The sequence below is a fragment of the Mustela lutreola genome, chromosome 9 (assembly GCF_030435805.1).
Source record: "Mustela lutreola isolate mMusLut2 chromosome 9, mMusLut2.pri, whole genome shotgun sequence".
NCBI classification, from domain to species: domain Eukaryota; kingdom Metazoa; phylum Chordata; class Mammalia; order Carnivora; family Mustelidae; genus Mustela; species Mustela lutreola.
Genome location: NC_081298.1, coordinates 141,842,552 through 141,866,618, shown reverse-complemented (window position 1 = coordinate 141,866,618; position 24,067 = coordinate 141,842,552). Strand labels below are relative to the sequence as shown.

At 48.0% G+C, this 24,067-nt stretch overlaps 1 protein-coding gene across 1 annotated transcript; it reads left to right on the top strand.

The window, feature by feature from the left end:
* Nucleotides 1-3,997: 3,997 nt before the first annotated feature.
* Nucleotides 3,998-22,843, top strand: RSAD2 (radical S-adenosyl methionine domain containing 2). Its single transcript, XM_059132747.1, has 6 exons — nucleotides 3,998-4,889; nucleotides 11,112-11,273; nucleotides 13,690-13,919; nucleotides 16,355-16,504; nucleotides 17,267-17,299; nucleotides 19,427-22,843. The coding sequence occupies exons 1-6, from the start codon at nucleotides 4,535-4,537 to the stop codon at nucleotides 19,589-19,591; spliced, it is 1,095 nt and encodes a 364-aa protein (XP_058988730.1). The 5' UTR covers nucleotides 3,998-4,534; the 3' UTR covers nucleotides 19,592-22,843.
* The last annotated feature ends 1,224 nt before the right edge of the window (nucleotides 22,844-24,067 follow it).

Below are 24,067 nucleotides of genomic sequence, written 5' to 3'. Positions count from 1 at the left end.
GGCGCGCCCCGAACGGCGGCGCCGGCGGGCAGGGGGACGGGCGCAGGCGGGGCGCGCGGGCCCGGCGGCCACCCCGAGCGTGCGCTCGGCCGGGCGCCCCGTGCGGCCGCGGGGCGCGGGGGCGGGTCGCCCCAAGCCCCGCGCCGAGCCCGCGGCTGAGCTTTGCGTCCCGGGGTGCGCGCGCGGGTGTGCGAGTGTGTCTCGGCGACGGCGCGCGCCCGCGCTCGGCGTGTCAGCGGGGCGCTCCGGCCGCCCCCGCCCTCCCCCGCCGGCTCTTCAGGGCGGTGCGGGCTCCGGACGCCGCAGGACTTGCAGACCCGGGGGCCGCATCCTGGGCCTCAGGCCCCCGCTGACCCGCTGTCTCGCCCGCGCTCTGACCGAAGTCCTAGGAGCTGCTTTGACGGGCTGAACGGGCAACGTTCTCCCTCCTCCTGGAATCACACCCCCCACCCTTGCTGACTTGCAAACTAGGACTCCTCTCCAGATGGGCGCGCGCGCCAAGTGAAGTCCTGCCTTCGGGCCCAGTTCGCTGGTGGGGGCAGGATGTACCAGCCTGAAGCCCGCGTCGGCGGCGGTGCTGCCCGGGGGTTTGTTGTCGCTCATTAGCTGACACCTTGGAGGAGGACTGGAAAGCAGCAAAGCAGGAGGGGAGGGGCTCGGTGGTGCAGCTTCTGCCTTAAGCTCAGGTCATTAGGGTCCTGGGATCCAGTCCCTGGATTGAGGCTCCTTACTCTCTGACTGCCATGCTGCCTGCTTGTGAGCTCTGTCTCTTTGACAAATGAATAAAATCTTCATTTAAAAAAAAAAAAAAAAAAAAAAAAAGATTGCCAAGGGGACTGAAAACAAAAATCCTGTGGAGAAAACTCAAACATTTAGAATAAAGATGAAAAACATTAGATGAACTGAAGGCAAATAAATATTATCATTTAAGCAATTTGGAGTTAGCAAGGGCTTACCTTTAATTCTGGAAGGAATACCACTTTCAGACCAACAGGAACTGTTATAGATGCATGTTGAAGTATGGGCTAATAGACAAGGAGCAATTCAGAGATTCAGTTGTTTTTAGCTCTTTGAGAACAGGCTCATTCTTACCCTCAGTGAGCAATCAGACTTGGGGCATTTAGCGTGCAGAAATGTTCCCACATGTGTAGTATTCTGGTGGGAGTGCAAATTGGTTCAAGTTCTCTGGAAACATTATATGAACCAGTGATTCCAATCCTGGTATGCACCCAAGATAAATGCATACGTATATGTCAACCAAAAGACACGTACAAGAAAATGCGTGGCACAATAGCAAGATATTCCAAATACCCATCCTAATGACACAATTAAATGTACTGTGGTGTATTCAAACAATGGAATCAACAAATGTGAGGTATGACAATGAACAGTCTGCTGCTAGACACAGCAGAGTGGGTGAGTCTGCAAGCACAACACAGGGAGAGAAGCCTAACAGAGCGAGGGCGTGCTGTGATAACCTAGAGTATGGTTTTCAGAAAACAGGGCAGGGTTATCTTTGGAGCAGAGGCACGGTTCAGGGCCTGGGGGAAGGTCTTGGAGACTTTTTTTTTTTCTTTTCAGCGTCTTGGAGACTTCTTGGTGACGTTCTATTTCTTGATCAAGGCACTCATTCCATACATGTGTTCATTCTGCCAAGAGCTGATTGTGCTGTGCATGTGCGGATTGTGCCCCTCGATGCGTGTATGGTAGTTGAGGTAGGCACCGAAGTCCAATAGGGATCAGTAAGAGATTTGCACAGAAATGTTATGATGATTGCAAATAACTGAACGGATTCCACCATCTGCTAGTGGGTTCCTGGGACATCCTGCAGGAAAGGGTCCGCTTCAGGGAGCATGGGGTATATTAAGGATGTGCAGTCATTTGGAGGAAAAAGTCTCTGGCTAAAGAAAAATGATGATCACATTTGGCTGGTTTCCAGCTGCAATTTGGATGTCTTTAGAGCTGGCCGAATCCCGAGTAGAAGGCCTAAGGGGGGCTGCCTTGTACGTCCTCCAGCCTACACCTGTCTGAGCAGTTGGAAGAAGAAATCCCTCCCTGGCCTGTGCAAGCCGTGACTTTGAGTAAGACAGTCTCCCAGTCCCGAGCCTCACTCTTAAATGGAGGGGAAAGACAAGGTGAAGGAATAGAGCATCTGTTCCATGACTTCTGTGAGTTCTTTGCTGGAAAAGACTTTGACTTATTTATTTTATTTCTATTTTATTAATATTAATATTTTATGAAAAATAAAATAATGTGCTAATAATGATCAGTCATTGAGCAATGAGGCAGGTGTTTAAATCCAAGTTCAAACATTTACTCCCTCTGTGACATGAGTTTCCCCAGTTATAGAAGAAGTTAGTGCACGCAAAGTTCAGAGCAGTGCCTGGTCCACAGTGCTGGACGGCATGCGAGCCACTGCTCATTTATTATGCCGGCAGTACTCTCGGGGCTTAACATAGGGTTATGTCATTTAATCCTGAAAATGCCACGTGTGAGTGTGATATTAATATCCATGTTTCCCATATGTGTTAATCAGACCAGGCAGATAAAGAAATTTACCCCAAATTAAACATTTCTGGCTGAACTAGGATTCATACCTTATAATGTTTGGCTTGAAAAGCCTGCATAGCTCACCTCTGTGCCATACCTGATACTCAGTTCAAGATGTGAACTGACTTGATTTTGTTTCTTCACATTCATGTGATCGAACAAGAAAGAGAAACAAAAGGCATTTCTTGAATCATATCACAGGGATATTTCACAATGCTTTTGGCTAAGATGATTTCCACTTGGATTCTATCCACCAGTGCATAATTGGAAATCATTACGCATTGCCTTGCTATTTTGCTGGATTTACTTTCAGTTTCCTTTCTAAGTAAAATGAAAGTCATCTTTGTTTCCATTCAGAACATAACACTACTGGAAAAACAATAGCTATCCTGAACTGAACACTCACAGTCTGCTAGACTATGTCCCAATTTATGTGATTCTCCATCCATTAGAATTTTCAGTCTCCATACAATAAGTCCCATGAGACACCAGTACTTGCCTCGAGGCAATGGAGACCCAGGGAAATAACACAAGTTACCAAAGTCACATTAGCAAGTGGTGAGCTGGGCTCCTGGTGCCAGAAGCTTCCCCACTAGGACTGTTGCAACTTTCCACAGGTCTCAGGAAAACCTGAAAGTACCTGCTCAAACTCAGCTCTGATTAAAAAAAAAAAAAAAAACTCAAGGAAAAATAAGTTTCAGCACAAAATTTGACAGTCCTTTCTAAGAAACTGTAAAAATAAGGAAGAAGCCACTTGTACCTCTTGACAATAACCATCTTAGAAAAGCATCTGATTTTCCCATGGTCTTTTATTTTTTTTATTGAAGGTTTTCTATATTTATTTGAGAGAGGAGAGAGAGAGAGAGCATGAGCTGGGGGAGAGGCAGTTGGAGAAAGAGAGGCAGACTCCCCGCCGAGCAGGGAGCCCCATGCAGGACTCGATCCCAGGACCCTGGGATCATGACCTGAGCCAAAAGCAGACACTTAACTGACTGAGCCCTCTCAGGTGTCCCTTCCTAATATTTTTAAAAAATAAAATAGAAGTGGGGAACCTGGCTGACTCAGTTGGAGAAGGGAGTGACTTAATTTTGGGGTCATGAGTTTGAGCCTTATGCTGGGTGTAGAGATTATTTAAAAATAAACCGTAAATAGGAGCACCTCGGTGGCTCAGTGGGTTAAAGCCTCTGCCTTCAGCTCAGGTCATGATCCCAGGGTCCTGGGATGGAGCCCCACACGGGGCTCTCTGCTCAGCAGGGAGCCTGCTTCCCCCCACCACCGTCTCTCTGCCTGCCTGTCTGCCTACTTGTGATCTCTGTCTGTCAAATAAATAAATAAATAAATAAAATCTTAAAAAAAAAAAAAAACATAAATAAATATGCAGGAAAACATAAATGTCTACCTTTCGGCACTATGAAAACACAGACGATGAATAACTACAGGCAGATGAAGGATACATGTTATGTGCCTGTGCTTTTTCTGACTGTGATCCAAAAGGGGGCCCGAGGCGTGTGGGGTCTGTCCTCAGCCTGCACAGGTCAGTCATACTTCGCATTCTTTGACTTTCATAGCCAACAGTCAGTGCCGGGCGGGGGTTGCTCGGGCAGGACGCCGGGGCGGAGCCCCCACGTATGGTATCATGCATGAGCAATGCATCCGAAGTGGGGACGGTATCTCTCCAGGCTGCCGCTGTCTGCGGGACCGAGATACAGATGGACCGAAGGCCTTGGTCTGTATCCAATTAGAAGCCACCGGTGACCCAGAAGATAGGTGAAAGGTGAGGCCGAGAGAGGCAGCTGCCGGCCTTGATCCTGAGCCGCAGGTCTTGGCGCTGTTCCAGCTTTCAATTTCATGAGCAGGAAAATCGAAACTTGAGCTCAGCTGAGACTCAGTCAGAGGTGTGTCCCTCTCGCCCGTGTGATAGGCTGGCCCAGTGCATATAAACAGAATCCCCGGGTGCCGTGCAGCCCCGGGGCACACGGCCACCATGTGGATGCTGGCGCCCTTTGCTCTTGCTGGAAAGCTGCTGAGTGCCCTCCGGAAGCCACTAGGCTCTCTGTGGGGCAGCGTGGTCCCCTGGTTCTTCTGGCTCAAGTCAGCACTCTGGCTGGCAGGGGGCAAGAACACCCGCTTGCCACCTCCGAGGGGCCAGGGAGAACGGCAGGAGAGCCGAGGGGAGGAGGAGGAGGGCCCGGACCTGCCCACCACCCCGACCAGCGTCAACTACCACTTCACCCGCCAGTGCAACTATAAGTGTGGCTTCTGCTTCCACACGGCCAAGACGTCCTTCGTGCTGCCCCTGGCGGAGGCCAAGCGAGGGCTTCGGATGCTGCAGGCAGCCGGTGAGTCCCCAGTCTTGGGAGGGAATCAGGGCACAGCCGCTGGCTGGGGGCAGGCACAGGTGCGAGAGCTCACACAGAATTTGAGATGCTCCCCAGCCCAGCTTACGAGGGAGTACTAGGGTGAACTGGGGTGGGAGCTTAGGCCTTCGGAACCAGAGTTGGCTGGCACAGACGGTAAGAGATGCCAACCCGTCCCTCCTGGAGCCACCAAGTAAGCAGAAGTCTGTGCACCTGCCAGGCTTCCAGGGCACCCAGCGTGGGCCAAGGGACAGGATGGGAAGTCGTGTCACTTTCTGAGTTGGTCCAAAGTGCTGATAGAGTGGAGCTTTCCAAAAAGAGTAAAAGAGGAAAGTTGAAAACAAAGACACAAACTTTGACTTAAGAACTGTAACGTTTGAAGGGCGCCTGGGTCGCTCAGTCGGTTAAGCACCTGACTCTTGGTTTCTGCTCAGGCCATGATCTCAGGGTTGTGAGATGGAGCCCTGCGTCAGGAGCTCCATGCTCGGGGGCGGGGAGAGGGGGGGTGCTGTTCTGCTTGAGATGCTCTCACTCACTCTCTGTTTAAAATACATAAATACATCTTAAGAAAAATAAAAGAATTACCATGTTTGAGTTTTTTATTTTGAATCATGTAAGTGCTCCTAACATGAAACTTTAAAGAAGCTATTTACAATACAAATATGGCAATGACTTTGCTCTAGGCTTGTTTGCTGAACTTCCCCGAAGCAGTACAGTGAAGGCATCTTCGGGAGAGCTCAGCCTGGCAACATCTTCCGCACCAGACCTGTCCCTTCTCACCTTCTCCTCCTGTCTTTCCTCGAGCTCCAACCAAGCTAGTAACTTAGCAGCCTTGCCAACTTTTTCTCAATTTGCTTAACTTTTTTTACGGAAGTATACCATGCATGCACAGAATTGCACACATCCTGAGGGTTTAGCTAGGCAAGTTTCACAAGGTGACCACACCCACATAAACAGCCCAAGATGCTGAGAGAGAACATCACAGCATCTAGAAACATCTCCCTTCCAGCCACTGCCCTGCCCAGGTAACCATGAGTTTGTCTTGTAACAGACAGTAGTTTTTGCCTGGTTTTTTACTTTATATAATGAAATTACATCATTGCACTGCCTTGGATCTGACTTATTTGGTTCTCCATTACGTTTGCACAATCATCCACAGCTGTTCATCCAAGTACAGACCCGCCTCACTGGTCCCAGTGGGTTTCAGCTCAGGGTCTCCCCATTTCTCACCTGGATTGCTGCAATTCATATAACTGTCTCTGAGGTCCCCATTGGGACATCAATTCCTGCACCCCAGTGCCTCTAGGCACAGTGTATTACACCCCTTCTCTCCCAACAGCTGCATCAATCCAGGCTGTGATCATGCTGTCCTCGGTTTCTGGAATGCTCTCTCCTTCATTTGTGACCCCTTGGAGCCTATTACAAATATGTATTCTAACACTTTTTTACAAAGGTTTTATGTATATATTTGAGAGAGAGAAAGCATGAGCAGGGGAGGGGCAGAGGAAGAAGTAGGTTCCCACAGAGCAGGGAGCCCCACATGGAGCTCGCTCCCGGGACCCCGGGTTCGTGACCTTGAGCCGAAGGCAGACGCTCAACCAACTGAGCCACCCAGGTGCCCCTATTGTAGTTTTTTTTAAAGTTATGCCATTATGTTTTGTTTTGCTGTTTTGTTTTTAAAATTTGGATCCCCCAAAGAGTTTGAGTTTCAAGGTAGAATTTGAGCATTCTATGTATCTTTGTGGCTACCAGGATATCTAGAGTGTAAAATGGGGTTGATGAATGTTTTTGGAGAGATGGATTAATAGATGAATGAACAAAGGGAGGTCTAGTGTCATGGGAAGAACCTAGACTCCTGACTTACAAGGCCAGGGTTTGAGCTCTTGCCCTAACACTTAAAAGACTTGTGAAGACATTTAAATTTTCTGAGTAGCAGTTTAACAATCTTTAAAATGTAGATAATCAAGATAACCTGAGTGGCTCAGTTGGTTAAGTGTCTGCCTTCAGCTCGGGTCCTGATGCCAGAGTCCTGGGATGGAGCTGGACGTCAGGCTCCCTGCTCAGTGGGGAGCCTGCTTCTCCTCTTTCTGCCTGCTGCCCCCCGCTCCTGCTCTCAATCTCTCTCTCTCTCTCAAACTTTCAATCTCAAATGAATAAAATCTTTAAAAAAAAGGATAACGCCCATACCAACCTGAAAAAGTTGCCACATGGCACAAATAAGTGAATGTTCAGGGGGTTTTAAAGCGAGTATAAACTATTATGGTTATAATTAATATTTTTATATAATGATTTCTCAGTTTTAAGTAAAGAAAGTCAAAGTCAACTAAAATGATCAAGGTATAACATAGGTCATATAACTTCTAAGTGAGATTTCTGGTTAATAGAGGAAAATCTATTTTGGTGATGATTAAGAATGTAAAGCTAAATGTAAATTATATTTAAAATGTGCTACTCAGGTGGGAGGTACTTTTACAACATATTTTTTACTTCTCTCACGTACACACGGAGAAGATCGAGCGGAATTTGGCCTCTGTGAGCACCTGTTATTGATCGGTGCTATGGTAGGATCGCTCCTCGTAGGCTGACTTCATTGTGAAGTAGTCGTTGCTCGTCTATGATCTGAACTACGCACCTGCATCCTGTTCCTTCAACTTTCTGTTCCTTTCATCCGGTCTACATCTTCCCTTCATACTCTTCAAGGGCCGCTGGCCAATACGCCGTCTCACCTTCTCTGGTTAATCTGATCCTACTTCACTGTCGGGAAAAATGATGTTTCTAGCGAACGATAGTCACTGTCACACAGGCAGGCTCCCAGCATGTTGGATTCCAATAGTGAGATGACGGAGTGGACCACTGTCCAGTCACAGACCCATCTGAGAGAGAAAGACGGTGTTGAAAGCCATAGCAGATGGCATTTGGTCTGCCACACAGCGGGGCTGTGCTGGGCGCGCTGGCGGAAGGGCAGTGCCCCTGATAGAGACGGAGGCTGTGGAGCTTCGATACCCATCCTCACTCCCATTTTTCCCTAGTCTTATGATCTTGAATAAACCTTTGAACCTTCCTGAGCTTTGATGCCAGCAGCTAAAAACTAGGATGATAATCTCTTCCTTGCTGAATGGGTTTCAGGATTAAATGCTTGCCTGAACCATGTTACCTTGGGTGAGGTTTGGGGAGGCCAGATGCAGATCAAGAGAGAAAAACTAGAAAGAGTCATGTAATTTGCTATTCACCGTTCCTGGGGCAGGACCGCCCTCGCCTCACAGGAAGTCCCAGATCGGGGCAGGAGGGGACTGTAAATGTGACCTCATCAATGTGGTTTTCATAGGAACTGATAGGGAGGCAAAGCCAGCTTAGCACAGGCTAGTCTGAACAATCTCAGCGAGCCCTGGGTGCCGGGGCTGTCCCGGTTGTCCGAGACCTGGCTCTGGGACTCAGAGGGCAGAGAGGACCATGGCCCCGAGAGAGACCCTCATAGATCAGGAGCTTGGGGTGTTGCTCAAGAAGAGGTGACCACCCTTCAGCCGGGACCTGGAGACTGAGTCAGGGCAGCATTCCGAAGGCTGCGCTACGGGGAATTTGCACAGCTTGGATTTCCACGCACAGTGTTTGTTACTTAGCTGGTACAAAGTTTATTGAACAAATCTCAACAAATAACATTCTCAGGGAATTTTACGGCATAATGTGCTGTTTGCCCCTTACTAAGTTCCCCAGCCCTCTCTGCCAGCCTGGCTGGTGTCTCTAATTATTTCATTCCTATGACCAGATCTGTCTGCACTTCTTACCAGTCTCATGCTTCCCCCTTTAACCTCACATGTGCTTCTGTTTCTGTGGCTCATCAGCCCGGGTCCTTCCTTGCCATGCTCTGAGGCGCCTGGTATCTGTCTCTGATCTGAGCATGCTGTCCGGTGCCCGTGCCTTCGACACCCTCAACATCTACCGGAGTGGGCATCTCACACTTCTCTTAGCGGAGGCAGTTGCTTCCTGATTACGAGTTCATTCTGGAAATGGCCCACTCTGATGTGGCCACTAGCACCGGGCATCTAAGAAAGACTCACTCAGCCAACCGAATTGAACTGAACTGAATTCAAAATGAACTCCACCAGGTTAATGTCACTGTATAAAGTCTGTATTTCATGAACTTCTGGACCTTCTAGTTCATGTCCACACTCCCTCCAATCTTTCCTTCGCTCCACTGAAATTCCAGTAGCATCACTGAAAACAGGGGAACAAACGCAAAAAGAAGTCAACACAGTTGTTGGAACTGGTGGATGGCACTTGGGCATCTTCAGCCTGTGTGCACAGGGTGGTGGCTGCCCGGGTTCTCCAGCCTGCCCCGTGGAATGCAGCGTATCACACAGAAGGACAGCACTGATCAAGGAGGGAGTGAGGCAGGAGCGAGACAGCAGGTCCAAGGCAGATCCCCTGCTGCCCCCACCACAAGGAGAGCCCCTCCTCCTGCGCATGATAGAAGGCATATTTTCAGAAGGATCTGGACACGAGGCTGGGCTCAACCACCCCAGGAGAAGCAGGGAGAAGAAAAGCACCATAGTGAAGATGGGGGAGCGAGAGTCTGCCTGCTGGGTGTGAGAGCCCACATTCCGGGGTGCAGACACCTGGGGGTATGGCATAGCAGGAGCAGAACAGAATGGCCCAGAGGCATGACCAAGGCTCCCAGCATGTGGGACGTAATCCAGGGAGGAAGTCAGTTTCTCTCTCTGTCGCTCCGAAACAGAACCCTCCCAGTGAGGGGTTTCTTCCTCAATCACAGGAATTCCCCTGCCGCTCTTTGAAGCATCACTCAAATAAGAAAGGACAAATAGAAACACTGAAGTAAAAGGCAGACACCAAAATAAGCAAAGAGAATATAGGAAAACTTCAAAACTCTTTAACCGATAATCCCAGAGAGATAAGAGAAAATTTCCATGTAAGAAATAGCGATGTGGTACTAAGAAAATAAGATGTGGGAAAGTCTGGGGAACGGAAACTGGGATTTCTAAAATTAAAATTTTAATAGAAAGACTAAAAGATAAGGTCTTGGGAAAATGGGATGCAGGAGACACAGCAGGAAGGGCAGGTGGTTACCAGCCAGAGCGCCAGTAAACCCTGGATAGGACCTCCAGAGAGATCTGCACAGTGGTGGAGGGGTAGGAGCTCTCAAACACATGGTATGAGAAACTTGCCGTACCAGAAGAAGCGGTCTTTTTCTAACAAGGGCCTGCCAAGTGGCCAGAACAATGAATAGAGACAGATTTGGCTAAGGCACCTCACCTTGAAATCTGGGGACACTGGAAAGAAAACTTCTGGAAGGGAGAGTTATGCAGTTTAAAAGGTTATAAATCAAAGTGTTATCAGGCTTCAGAACAGTAATATTAAAACCTAGAAGAGAGCAAAGCATGCCCTTAACATTCCAAGCTCAAAATGACTTCACCCAGAATACTATACCTGTCCAAACCAGTGATCACAGATGAATTTTGAAACATATAAGTAAGATCTCACCTTGGTTCATATTGTGCATTTTTTCCCCCCAGGAAACTGCTAAGGGCTTTTCCAAAACCAGGGAGTGCATCAAGAGAGGAAAGGGCAGGAATTCCAGCCCAAGAGGCACCGAGCATGTGGGAGAGGGAGGGGGCCGCAGGGCTGGGTGCATGGAGCTGTCTCAGGCTAGAGTCCCAAGCAAGACCGATCTAGGTGCGGCGGAGGGGGTTTTCTGCACATCCCTGTGCTGTCTTCTCCATCTCTGTAACTGATTCCCTACTTTAAAGCACATCTATTTCATTATTTTTATTTTTCAAAGATTTCATTTACTTAATTATTTGAGTGAGCGTAGCATGAGCAGGGGGGAGGGGTAGAGAGAGAAGCAGAGAGCCTGATGCCCGACCCCAAGACCCTGAGTTCATGACCTGAGCCAAAGGCAGATGCTTAACAGCCTGAGCCACCCAGGTGCCCTAAAGTGTATGTATTTCAAAGCAGGGGGAAGGATTGGCCCCGGGTCATGTATATGGTCTGTTCCCCCCCCCCCCCCGCCAAGCCCTGTGGGGGGCATGGGGAGTCAAGGTTGGGGGTGAGGGCTGGGGATAATGGGAGGCTTTCATTTCATTTTTTTGTTACTTTGAGAAAACATTCCTTCTGTCATTAAAATAATGGCAAGGGGTGTTTGTGCAATGGAGGTGGGGGACGGAAGGATTCACGTTCTGCCTCTCACAGGGATGGAGAAGATAAACTTTTCGGGCGGAGAGCCGTTTATTCACGACCGCGGCGAGTACCTGGGCAAGCTGGTGAGGTTCTGCAAAGAGGAACTGCGGCTGCCCAGCGTGAGCATCGTGAGCAACGGGAGCCTGATCCACGAGCGCTGGTTCCAGAACTACGGTGAGCTTCCCGCCCTCGTGCTGTGGTCGCCACCGCAATGACTGGTGGTTCCAAACACCCTGGTCCTTAAGCCGGGCTTGCTGGGGGAGGGGACACCAAACTCGAATCCCTCTGCAAGCCCGCAAGCTTCTGCGGGACTCTACGCTTAGAGCCCTGTGCTCCTTGACGAACAGGTGCGGCAGGACAGGTAACAGCATGTTAGCGCAACTATGTTACGCATCCCAGTTCAGCAGGTGCTGAGGCCAATGGCTTTAGCTTAGCCACTAGCAGGGAGCACCGACACGTTCTGCAACCTCTACCTCATTGTTTGCCACTGATATTTTATTTTTAAATATTGAAGGAACCCTCACTTCATTAGTCTCATGAATGAAGCAACTGGACCAAAACTGTGTTTCCTATCTTTGGCTCTATATTTGGCTGCTGAAGAAAGTTAAGTAAAATATCTGCGTGGGGACTGGAGCTCGGACTAATTACATCAGAACCTCGTGCTGTGTCACAGACCAACCTGGGAGGCTCCCAGGGATTCCCCTCCGCACAGGATGGCGAACCACAGACCCTAAGACCTTACAGCGGAGTTTCCGTAGGGGTAGAGCAGCACCGGAACGAGGGGGGGGGCAGTGGAGAATGTTAGCTGTTATTTCTACTGTCATTTTCGTAGACAGTCATAGCCTCTCAGAGCACAGTTTTCTGTCCTCACTTTGTAGGAGCTGTTGGAGCCTGGACATCACTGCGAGAGGGTTGCCTTTCCCCTCTGTTGAGGCCGCTCACGGGAAGTCTCTGACCACACACCCCTGCTGAGACGGCGGAGAGAGGCGTGTGGGGAGGGATGCGTGGGTGAGGGCAGGGCAGCCTGTCTCATGGGGGGAAGCAGGAGGACAAAGGCGGAAGTCTCTGGGGAAAGTAGATCAGGGGAGGCCGGAAGACGACCTGTGAGAACCCAAATGACTGTGAAGGGAGTCACTGAGTGAAATGGGGTCAGAAGTTTCCAAATAAACTCTGGGAGCCGGATTCGGAGAGGGAGGGAGGGTTGAGGGAACGGTATGAGCAGGGAGAATCGGTCAGGCTTGCTGGCGCTGGCCCCGAGCCATGCTCTCCCTCCAGCACTGGCTCCCCATGCCCCGTGCGGCACGAAGGATCACAGCGTCCAGGGTCAGAAGCTCAGAGTGTCCAGAGTCAGAAGCTCAGATGCTGGTGTGGGAGACTCCGTGGGAGGGAGTGACTGTGGAGCTACAGCAGAAAAACCTGCTTCAGTCGTAGGGAGACCGTAAGCAGGTGGAAGGCCATGAGGCACAGGAAGCGCCATGCCCTGTCCTGGCGGACGGACGGGCGGCCCGTGAGCCCTGAGCTTCCGTGGACGTCTATCCTCTGTGGGAACGTAGGGTTGGTGTTGCCAAATTCAGAAACCTACATTCCATGTGAAATCTCCCAATGAAATATTTGCAAATAATTTGGAATATTGCCGGACGTCATGAGGGAAGACGACAGCAAAGTTTATGTGTGACAGCGTGGTCTGCAAGAGAGCCGCTTTGGAGAGACCGCCACGTCTCTAAGATTGACAGTTTTCTGGGATCGCTCACAAGACTCAGCAGCCAGTAGACTCACGGCTGAGGTTCATCAGGGCAAAGGCCGTGGTGCAGAAACAGCAGGGATGGGCATCATGGGGGGCCAGAGACACGGGCTTCTGAGTCCTTCCCTTCTAGGATGTAGAAGATGTGTTTTCTCTCACGCGGTGAGCTATATATAGGGACATTTCTGGAACGTTGTTGCCGAGGAATGTTCACGTGAGTCTTAGGGTCTGAGGCCTTTATGTAGGGCCTAGCTACAAAACCAGCTACATCACGAATCTTGTGCAACGATCCCAGCGACTCTTGACAAGCTGACTTAACGTGCCCCATTGCTCAGACATAGACACACCATCAACGGGAGACAGAGAGCATTCTGGGGGACTGGCAGGGACTGGCCAAACCTCATCATCGTTCCATGCCCTTCCAGAGACTCACAAGGAGTCAGCGAACAGATCTGCTGCGCTAACTCTGTCTTCACAGGGGCTCCTACAAGGCAGTCTGAGAGCAGGAAAAGGGGACATAATCCAGATGTAGCAATTAATGAAGGACCTCATTTAAATATACCAATACACGCTCGCACACATGCAAGTGTGGCTCTAGGATGGTCAAAGGGCCGTCTCCTCCAGATCGTCTCCGTGACGTCATGATACGCATATTTTTTCCAAGATTATTTAAACAAATACCAAGTATCGTTGACATTTCTGTGAATGTTGTAGGCATGAAAAAAAAAAGTCTTTTTAAGCATTAGAACTTAGATACAAGCAAGATGTGTTTTATCCTAAAGAGAGATAAATGGTCTAAAAGTGTTTGTCCTTGAACAGAAAAGCTTAAAGGTGCTCACTTCTCCTCAGGTGAGTATCTGGACATCCTCGCCATCTCCTGTGACAGCTTCGATGAACAAGTCAATGTCCTCATCGGCCGTGGTCAAGGAAAGAAGAACCATGTGGAAAATCTTCAGAAACTGAGGGCGTGGTGTCGCGATTACAGAGTGGCCTTCAAGATAAATTCTGTCATTAATCGATTCAACGTAGATGAGGATATGAGGGAGCCCGTTAAAGCCTTGAATCCTGTCCGCTGGAAAGTAAGTGCCGGGTCCCCTTTGCGGAGGGGAGTTCAGAAAATGTTCCGGAGAGACTTTGACACTGAAACCCAAAATGTCTAGGTGAGAGAGGACTCTGCTCCGACCGAGCCGGCCGGGAAACCAGGTCCTTGGCCCTTCCTCCAGCTCTCTTAACCTGCCTCCACCCCCTCTGTCCCAATCTCCCCTCTGAGAACTGGACCCGATTCCCTTCTGCGATATGGGGAGGGTAGAGGTCAAAAGACCTAGTTAGGGGGCACCTGGCTGGCTCAGTCAGTGCAGCACGAGATTCTTGACCTTGGGGTTGTGAGTTCAAGTCCCATGTTGGGTGTGGAGATGACTCAAAATAAAATCTTAAAAAAAAAAAAGAAAAGATACAGTCAGTGCTTGGACAGGTTCTGAAGAATATGCCCATAGAAAACCTAACCTGGACATATCTATTAAATATATTAAGACTGGATTTCTTTTTAAAACTCTCGGCTTAGTCATCAATGGATACATGTTCTTCATAAATTCTGTTAATACATTTTTCTTTGAATTATTTGAAGTTACCGGAGCAACAGTATTCCCAGGTTGCGGCAAAGCTTAATGCCAAGATCAGTGCTTTAGGACTGACCCTTGGGTCCGCTATGACAGAGTCTAAAGTTCAAACTCAGGGCGTGTTTACGGCCCACGATGAGCAGGATTCAGAAATACGGTCAGTCATTCTTGCCCCTGGCTGTCCTTCAGAATCAACCTGGGGAACTGTTTAAAAAGCACCTTCCTGGACCTGCACCCCCTGCCCAGAAGGCACTGGAGGTGGGCCGGTGGGAGGAACAGAGGCTGTGGTCCAGGAAGGGGGAGGGTGAGGGCCTGAGGCAGACTCCGGGTTCTTAGATCCTCCTTCTAGAACCACCCGCCCATCCCCTCCTTTTCCCTGACAACGCTCACCCCGTCCCACTTCTCCACCTCATACTCTCTTCAGCGTCCCTGCATCGGTGTACACATTCTTCCTCTTGACGCCGGTTTGCCAGGACCTCCTCGTGGCCTCTCGACCTCAGCGCTCTCTTCTCCGATCCCACGCACGGATCCACTCCAGAACTGCCCGTTCAAAACCCCGAGTATTCTGGAGGGAGCAGATCAGCTGCTGCCTCTTTGGAGAGCAGGTTTCGGCTCAGATCACGGGTGTCTGCAGGCTGCAAACCGATGACCATCGATGTCCGTGGCTCGGTGTGTGGCCCCCCAGGCTGCCTCCTCCACGCGAGGGCCTGGGCTCGCAGCCCATCAGCAGTACCCAGCACCGACCATGCACGGGCCGGAGTAGACCTCCTGGGACTCCTCCACAGAGGGCTTTGTGGTCACCTGGAGGCTGGCCGTAGTGACAAGAGAGTGGCCCCTCCTAACCTGGCTCAGCCTATCTCACCCTCCTCCCCCCATTCTGCTTCTCAAGCTCCATTCGAGCTGTGGATTCTAGAACCAAAGTCTTCCCCTGCCGGATGTTCAAATCAGCGTGGGCTTCCAACCCGTGCGGACACCTCCCCTGACCTCCCTGGCAGGCCACTCTCCTCACCCTGTTGCCTGGACTGGGCTCCAGTGCCGTGGGGACAGCAGTGAGGGGTGTCCCCTCCCTAGAAGCCAGCCTACTGAGCAAGACAGCCATGAAAGCTGTGGGACGACGGTCTGTGAGGACCGGGGAGCACAGAGGAAGGGGGTGGACATAGAGTGAGCAAAGAAGGCAATGTTAGGGAACTTTACAGTTAGATCTAAGCTGACTAAAATGTTAATTAAATACTATGTATGATCCCCTCCCATGAAAACCCCACAGACCCGGGCTCTGCGGGCGCCCGTGTGTGTCATCAGCAACCGTCTTGTTTCACCTTGAGCAGGTCCCTGGAGAAGAGTTGTTCCTTCTCAGATGATGGTATTCCGTACAAGGGAATGATACATTCTCACACACACACACACACACACACACACACACACACACAATTATTGACTTAAAAGAATGTTGGAAGACTATTATTAATGCCTTTGGAAACTGTCCTTGTATATTAATAACTAAAAAATAAACCCCATAGTCGAGAGGCCTTAATAAGAATATAATGAAGTCAGCAAAAACAACGTTTTGAAAATATCATTTCCTGGTTTGGGGATCACAAATGATTTGTTTATTTTCTTGATGCTTTTGTATAGTCCATATTCCCTGCAATGAACACCTGTTATCTGGTGGTCTGAATAGTCAGAGTGTCTGACTAAATCAAGCATACACTGAAAACTTATATTTTCAGACAGTTGGTACTTCCTGATGTTGAAGGCCCCAGAGCAATGTCTTTCTAGACTGTTCCTGAGTCCGTGGAGTCTTCTTTGCTTAGAAGAGATGGCGCTGGGTCTGGGGGATGGGGTTCGGGTGCAAACGGTGGGAGCCTGTTGGCGAAGCAGGCACCATCCTTGTCCTCCAGGTGTTCCAGTGCCTCCTGATTGAGGGCGAGAATTCCGGAGAGGAAGCTCTGAGGGAAGCGCAACAATTCGTTATCAGCGACGAAGAATTTGAAGGATTCTTAGACCGCCACAACGAGGTGTCCTGCCTGGTGCCCGAGTCCAACCAGAAGGTTGTATGACGCAAACATGGCTTGGTTCATCACCACAACTTGAGACTGATTCCAAACAGGAGCTGTAGCCCGGAGGGATTCACACACTGATCCTGTAGAGGGTTCTAGAGCAGGCTGGGAGGGGTGCCGTCCCCTTCCCGCTGGGGGACCTCTGGAGGAGCTTCAGTGGCCCTTCCCCCTCCCCATCCTTGACCATGTATCCCCCACTATTCCCGCAATGGGAGCTGCTCCAAGGACACGGCCTTGAGCAGGGATAGCTTCCTATAGGAGGGTAGGTGCACCTTCCACTTACCTAGAGAAGGTATAACTAGGATACAGGGAATGAAGTCACAGTAGAATCTTCAGGGAAGCTCCCAGGGAATAACATTAAAGCTTTACAGATTGAATAAAGGGGGACATTCAGTGTAGGGTCGGAATAGCCATTGGGAATACCAAGTGAAGAGCAGGGCTCTCCCACAGCTTGAGGAAATGGGAAATTCTCCTGGGGATGGTTGTCAGAGGAACTGTCAGTGGAGGCCATTTGATGCTTCCAGCTTGGGGTGGAAAACCCAGAGAAGCCTGGCCTCTGCTAGAATCTGAACAGACACAGATGCATGTTAGGGGGGCTAGGGGCGCCAGCCGATGGATTGTCTTGGAAGGGACACACCCAAAGCCACCGAAGTAGTAGAGCACAAACATACAGACACTGAAGGACAGACCGTTGAGTGCGCGCACTGAGAAATACAGTTGAAACTAAATTTGTGTTCCATTTCTCTTTCACAGATGAAGGATTCCTACCTTATTCTGGATGAGTATGTAAGTATTAGTAAGGGATTATAAACTTTGAAAACTTTTAAATAAAAATAATTTTTAAAATGAAAAATTAATTAAGCCGCCATGTCAGTGTTGTACTATCATGAGCCTGACTGGTTCCGATTTGTCTTCCGAGCCAGCACGTCCTGCTTTTGTGGTCACTGACTGGCGTCCGTGCAGAGCCCTTCCTGCACTGGGTGGGTTCCGAGCTACGCACGTGGGCAGGGCTTTGCTTGAACGCGGGCCCCGTGTTTGCACCGACCCTAGGTGATGGGTCCCTGGATGTCACCTTAAATCGGACACTGTGAAGCACAGTCCTGTGTCACACAGTCTTGGGCTGGGAGTTTCCTGGCAGTGGGAACCCAGGGAACTTTGGAGGAAGGTCTTATCACACTTCCCATTACCTTTCACACCTCTGATGCTCCTTGTCCCTGACAGAAAAGCCTTAGTCCAGGTAAGAATCCATTACAGCTCCTCTCCCAAAGCCCCGGATTATATTGCTACCCTCTGCCTCAGAAAGAAAAAGAAAATCTATCCCTTCTCAAATTTGAAAGACAAATCATTTTTTTCTTTCCTTTGTCTTTTTTTTGGGGGGGAAGGGCCAGATTCATAAACTATTGCCAATTGTTCTAGGATAGGATGAACCAGTCCATTCAAAGATGTTTCTAAGAAATGAGCTCAGAGCACCTGGGTGACTGAGGGGTTAAGGGCCTGCTTTTGGCTTAGGTCACGATCTGGGGGTCCTAAGATCCGACCCCATGTCCAGCTTCTTGCTCAGCGGGGAGCCTGTTTCTCCCTCACCCTGCCCCCGCCCACCCCCAGCTCCTGCGTCTCTCTCTCTCTCTCTCTCTCTCTCAAAAAAATAAGTACATTTTAAAAAATAATAAAAATAATTTTTATTTTATATTTATTTATTTATTTTACAAAAGAAAGAAAGAAATGAGCTCTAACAGAAAAATGATTCAGTGTATACATGGAGTTTGGTGTTTTGGGAAATACTTGTTTTGACTTTTGGTATTTTAGTGTTTTCAAATTAATCAATGACGCTTCATAACCATTTCGTTGTTTCTCAATATGAGCATTCTTCATGGGGCGTAAGGCGAAAGGTAGTGACGCGAACGTTCTGCGTGTGGGTTTGAGGTAGAGAGGAAAGGTCAAACAATTTATTTTTATTTTTGTCTTTTCAATTTCATTTTTAGAGAGCACGCGTGTGAGGAGGGGACGGAGGGGAAGGGGCAGAGGAAGGGGGAGAGAGAGAATCTTGGGCGCCGCGGTGAGTGTAGGGCCCAAGGCGGAGCTTCATCTCACGACCCTGAGATGGTGACCCGACCTGAGGTCAGGAGCTGGACGCTTCGTTGACTGAGCCACCCCGGCACCCCAGTTTTTATTTTTGGAGCGGCATGACGGGCTGTTTTGACCAAACTCTCTCTTCAACAAACTCTCGGCTCTCCACACAGTTGCCACAAACCGTGAACCAAAAGTTGCTTTTGGTAATTTAGGAATATTCAAGGTATTCCTACAAGATGCGTAGTGACAGGGTGGGTCAGAAAACCTGTGAAGACCTCATTCTTGCCTGTAAGGTGTTTAACGTAGGAGGAAAAGTGCGACCCTTCAGTAGGCGTCTACGACGCTTCTTGGCCTCATACCTGCCTTTGAACTTCCTTTCTTATTCGTCTTTCTCCTTTTCTCAAAAGAGATTTTTACTCTTGTTATGCCATATATTTATAAACGATTTTCACTCCAGCAACATCATCTACCTGCAGTTTCCTGAAGACACCATCCTGTTTCATGCATCTGTGCTTCTATACCACTGTTCTCTCCAGACTACGATTTCTGAACATCTCCCTCCCGCCTGGAGGCACACGCACCAGCTGTGGCACACGTGAAATTTGGTTGATCGTGCACTTAATTGGTCAGATGTGTTTTTGTTAGTTAAAGTGAGCTACTGAGGCAGAGAAAGGATCTTCAAGGAGGTTAGCGTCCTCACATGGTATCTGGCCCACAGCCTTCAATAAATGTTTGTTGAGATGACAGCACTATCACAAATCATTCTGAATTAATTCCCAGAATTGAGTTTTTCAAGGAATCGATTATACAAAAATATCTCCTTTCTGTCTTTGAATTTTCTAGATGCGCTTCCTAAATTGTAGGAATGGACGGAAGGACCCTTCCAAGTCAATCCTGGATGTTGGTGTAGAGGAAGCTATCAAATTCAGTGGATTTGATGAAAAGATGTTTCTGAAGCGAGGAGGGAAGTATGTGTGGAGCAAGGCAGATCTGAAGCTGGACTGGTAGAGCTGGACAAGGAGCCAACATCCCCCCACCGGTGGGGACTCTCAGACTCCAGGTGTGGCAACTTCCAGGAGCGGCACTTCCTGTCGGCGTTTTGCTATGGCCCCAGAGCTGATTTTCTGTTGCGCAGGCTCTCCGATTATCTGTGGTACCTGAACACACGAATCACTTGGGCCATCAAAACCCACATATAATGCCAAGCCATTAACTTTAGTTAATTTGCTTATTTGAAATTTTGGTTTTTGAGCAGTGTTTTCTGGGACTCCTGGTTCCCCAGTTTTGATGTTCTGTTTCCAATCCTTTCATTTCATAGAGTCAAGTTGTTGTTTTTTGTTTTTCTGCTAAATACGAAGATGCCAATTTTCACACCTAGAGCCAGTACAAAATCTCTCCCCCAACTGCTCTGCTTGTTGTAATGCTCTTTCCTTTCTGCCTTTCTACCACTGAAGTCTTGGACTCTTTACCCAGAGGTCTAGAAATGGTCAGCACATGTTTCAAAGAGTAGGCAATGATCACCTTTCCAGTTTCCAGTAAGTACCTCGAAGGAGATGGTTGGTCTTCCCGTGCTCTGCACGACCCTGGCCCGCGCCGACTGTTCTGTGAATGTGAGCCATCTCTGCTGCTCTCCTTCCTTCCCAAGAGTCGCAGCTAAAGCAGCAAACCCTGTGCACTTCGTGACAAAGCTGACACAGGGTCCGTGCTTGGGTTGCCTTACGAACCTCTTACTCCTGCCACCTGAGTCTGCCAAGTGAGTTCTGCCAAATGAGTTCATTGGAATAGACAGTTGTCCCCACATCTCTGAGAAATGATGCCTTATGGCTCAGATGGTTAAGCCTTCAGCTCATGCCACGACCTCCAGGTCCTGGGATCGAGCCCTGCATCGGGCTTCTGGCTAAGCGGGGAGCCTGCTTCTCCCTCTGCCTGCCGCTCCCCCTGCTTGTGCTCCCTCTGCTTCTCTGTCTTCCTCCCTTTCTCTCCCTCTCAAAGTGATTTTTTTTTTTAAATCTAAAAAAAAAAAAAAAAAAAGAAGGAAAAAGAAAGAGAGGAAGGGCGGGGGGAAGGTGGGCATCTTACTAGATGGACCTGTTGTGTTAGGAAAAGCACTGGACTGGGATGTAGGAAGGCACGTATGGAAGCGTCTGGAATGTACCTGGATTTTATGTCAGTGAAGCCAGGGCACCATATCATAGGTCTGCACTAACTCTGAATCACTGGCAGTAAGGACATAATTTCAGTCAGTAGGAGAAGGGCCTTCCTTTTTCAGCTTCTTTGGGAAATGTCACCTAAACTGGGTCAGGGAACAAAGTTGTCTCCTTGTGGAAATATCAGTGCAGCTGGTTTATGTAATTTAGACAGTATCTCCTTGCCTGGAAAACAACAATTTCCTATCATTGTTTCAGAAAAGCAAAATCATGGAAAATTTTTTTGCCCAAGCGGGCAAGTTTCAATCTAGCTGCCATACCAGTATGGGTCACTAGGTGGCAGTAAATGTCGCCTGAGTCCATAAAGCAGCGACACACAATCCCACTTAATCTACTTTCCAGACTCGGTGGTTTTGAAAGTTTGGTTTTTGAAAATTTTTTGTTTGTTTGTCAGAAAACATATTTATACTTCATATTTTAAGTCACTATAATTCAACTGAATATTTTTGTGTCTCATCTCAAGCAAGGTAACATAAATGGGTAAAATAAATATATAAATATATAAATGAAATGAAATTTTAAAATTAATTAACTAATTTTAAATTTCATTTACTTTTAAAAAATTAATGAATTTTAAAATTAATTAATTAATTTTAAATTAAATTAAATTAATTTTAAAGCCTTTTTAAAAACAGGATAGGTCGTCATGTATTTTTCCATTTTACTTTATGTTATGCTTTAAGAGAAAAATGAACTAGAAAGCTTTTTTCCTGTCTGGGTTTTGACAGCTACTAAGCTAGAATTACCTTAATATAATCTGTATAAATATAAAAGGTTTTTTGTTTGTTTTTTTTTTTCTTTAATGTAACATAAGCACACTTTGCTGATACTCACATTACTCAGCAAGAGCGAGTTCAGCAAAGAGAGACCACAGATGTGGAAGCCCTGCAGACATTGACTGGAAGACAGCGGGGCCTCAGTCGTCATTATTTGAAACAAAATCTAGGTCAGAAGCCCACATCCTCTGAGTTGGAATGAATTTCTCTCAAATTCACTCAAATTCAAAATGCGGGGAATTGTATAACTCTTCTCCCAAAGGGAAGTCTAAAGCATAGAAAAATAAAACAATGGCACCTGAGAAATATTTTAAATATTTTTCCAACCAGTTGGACACCAGTGCTCCACAGTCTCGTGCCCAGTCAGGATTTGCAATGTTTAAAATACCTAAAAGTTTTCTTTTTCTTAGAGGGGAGAGATATGGACATATAGCATTAGGGTAAAATTCAGATTTGGATTACCTAACATTTTGCTTTATGTTTTCAGTTCTAAATAGGAGTTTGCAGTTTTGTGAAACACTTTTTTTTTTTTTTTTTTTTGAAAAAGCAAGCAGAGGCCACTCACCGTGATGGGCGCTCGGGGGTGGATGGAAGTGTTGGGTCACTCTATTGCACAGCAGGAACTAACACAACACTTTTGGTTACCTGGAATTTAAAAAAATCATCATAATTAATGAAAAAAGAAAGGGAAGTATCAAATGTAATTTATCTGAGGCATCTCAACATAAGTGTTGAGTGCAAAGGTTTTGTGGTGTTTTTAAGTAAGTTTACACGGTAATAATAAGAACAGAATTCTGCCTTAAGAAACCCATGAAAGTCAGACACGAGTAACACTGTATTGGTTTAAAAAGCATGAAGCATCGCTGTCATTTAGTGATAAAGGACATGAAAGTTGCCTATTTTCTCTGAAGTTTGAAGATGGCGAGGTCATCCAGCTGAATCATCTGGAACTCGGGCTCCTGTTCTATCTCCCCATGTTTGGACTTGAGCCGTAGGATTGGTAGAGAGAACCGTGATGTTAAAACTAGCAGAAGTCTCGATGAGGCTCCGTCAGGCAATACTTCTCCTTCTTGGCTGCCCACTTGTTGAAAGACCGTTTAATCAGCTGGGGTTAGGGGGAAACTTGCCATGCTGTGAGATTTTAAGTCTTTGTCTTGAGTGTATACAGGTCCCAATTTGGGGGAAAAATGTATTTTCTTCTTCCTATGTAATGTTCCTGAATACCGGTCTGATGTGTTGTAAGATGCTATAATATATTAAAATATTTTTGTACAACACCCTCTCTCTCGGTGGGTCAATGTAATGAAGCCCCTCCTTCGTGCATAATTAAAGGAATTGTGTGTTTTTACAAAATGCCATTGCTAAAGGCAAGTACAATTTAAAAATCAAGGTTATCAATAATTAAGTATATTTAAGCAACCCAATCAGCAACAAGATAGAGTATAGATGAATCCTTGGGGAAATGCCCTTTCTATTTTAAAATGAAAGCCAGCATCTGGGGGACCGGGTATCTAAAACTTGGTCATGCCTGGGATAGCACTGGCCTCCATACCGGGGGCCCTAGCTCCACGCTCTGAGTGTGAACTGGTCAGACGTCCAAGGGGCAGGCAGGTGCCTTGCACTGGAGTCCAAGGAGGTGCAGAGCTCACCCTGGCACCCTGGTTCCCAGCTGTGGGTTCAGTTCCCGAGCCCTTCCTTTACCTCCATCCACCTGTCCTTATGGGCCCCACGAGTGTGGGAACAGCGAGCCCTCCCCCTGCTGCAGTCGAACACTCCTCCCTCTCATCCGTCCCATAACTGATTTATTTGTTCATTCAGAGCATCTCAACTTGTTCCTGTCTGATTCTGCTCGCAGTTTCTGGCTCCTAGAGCCAAGAGCTCTGCATTCCTGGCCCCAGTGTTCACCTCATGCCCTCCAGACTTGGATAGGTCCCCTTGGGCATGCAGCATTCTCTCAGACATGCCCCTTCACCTGACCTCTGCTTAGGGCACTCACCTCTCCGGGAGAGATGCGACCTCAGCTACCCTCATCCTCCTGGATGCCTGCCGGCGCTGGGCGCCAGCCCCAGAGAACGGGTCAGATCAGGGCCTTGAGGACAGGGAAAGAGTCTTCAGGAGGCAGCTTGAGTCCTTGATCATTGTGTCTGGGCCACATCTGGGTACACAACCCCTGCTGCCAAGTGCCCTATCCAGTCGGGGCTGGGGGGAGGGTGAATTACAAAGAAAGCCCACGCAGCAAGTCCGGCTCAGATGCTACTGAGTTGGGCTGGAAAAGCCCGAAAGACTTTAACTTTTTTTTTTTTTCATGATTCTAAAAATAATACATTTTTGGCATACATTTGGAAAACAGAGGAAAGCAAAATGAAAAAAATAAAAATTATCCATAATCGTATCACCCAGAGGTAACTGTTAATTTACTTCACGTCTTTCTGGTCAGGCATATTTTTTAACAGAATTGAGTTCATTCTCAATTTTATTACCCACATAAAATCATCTGAAGG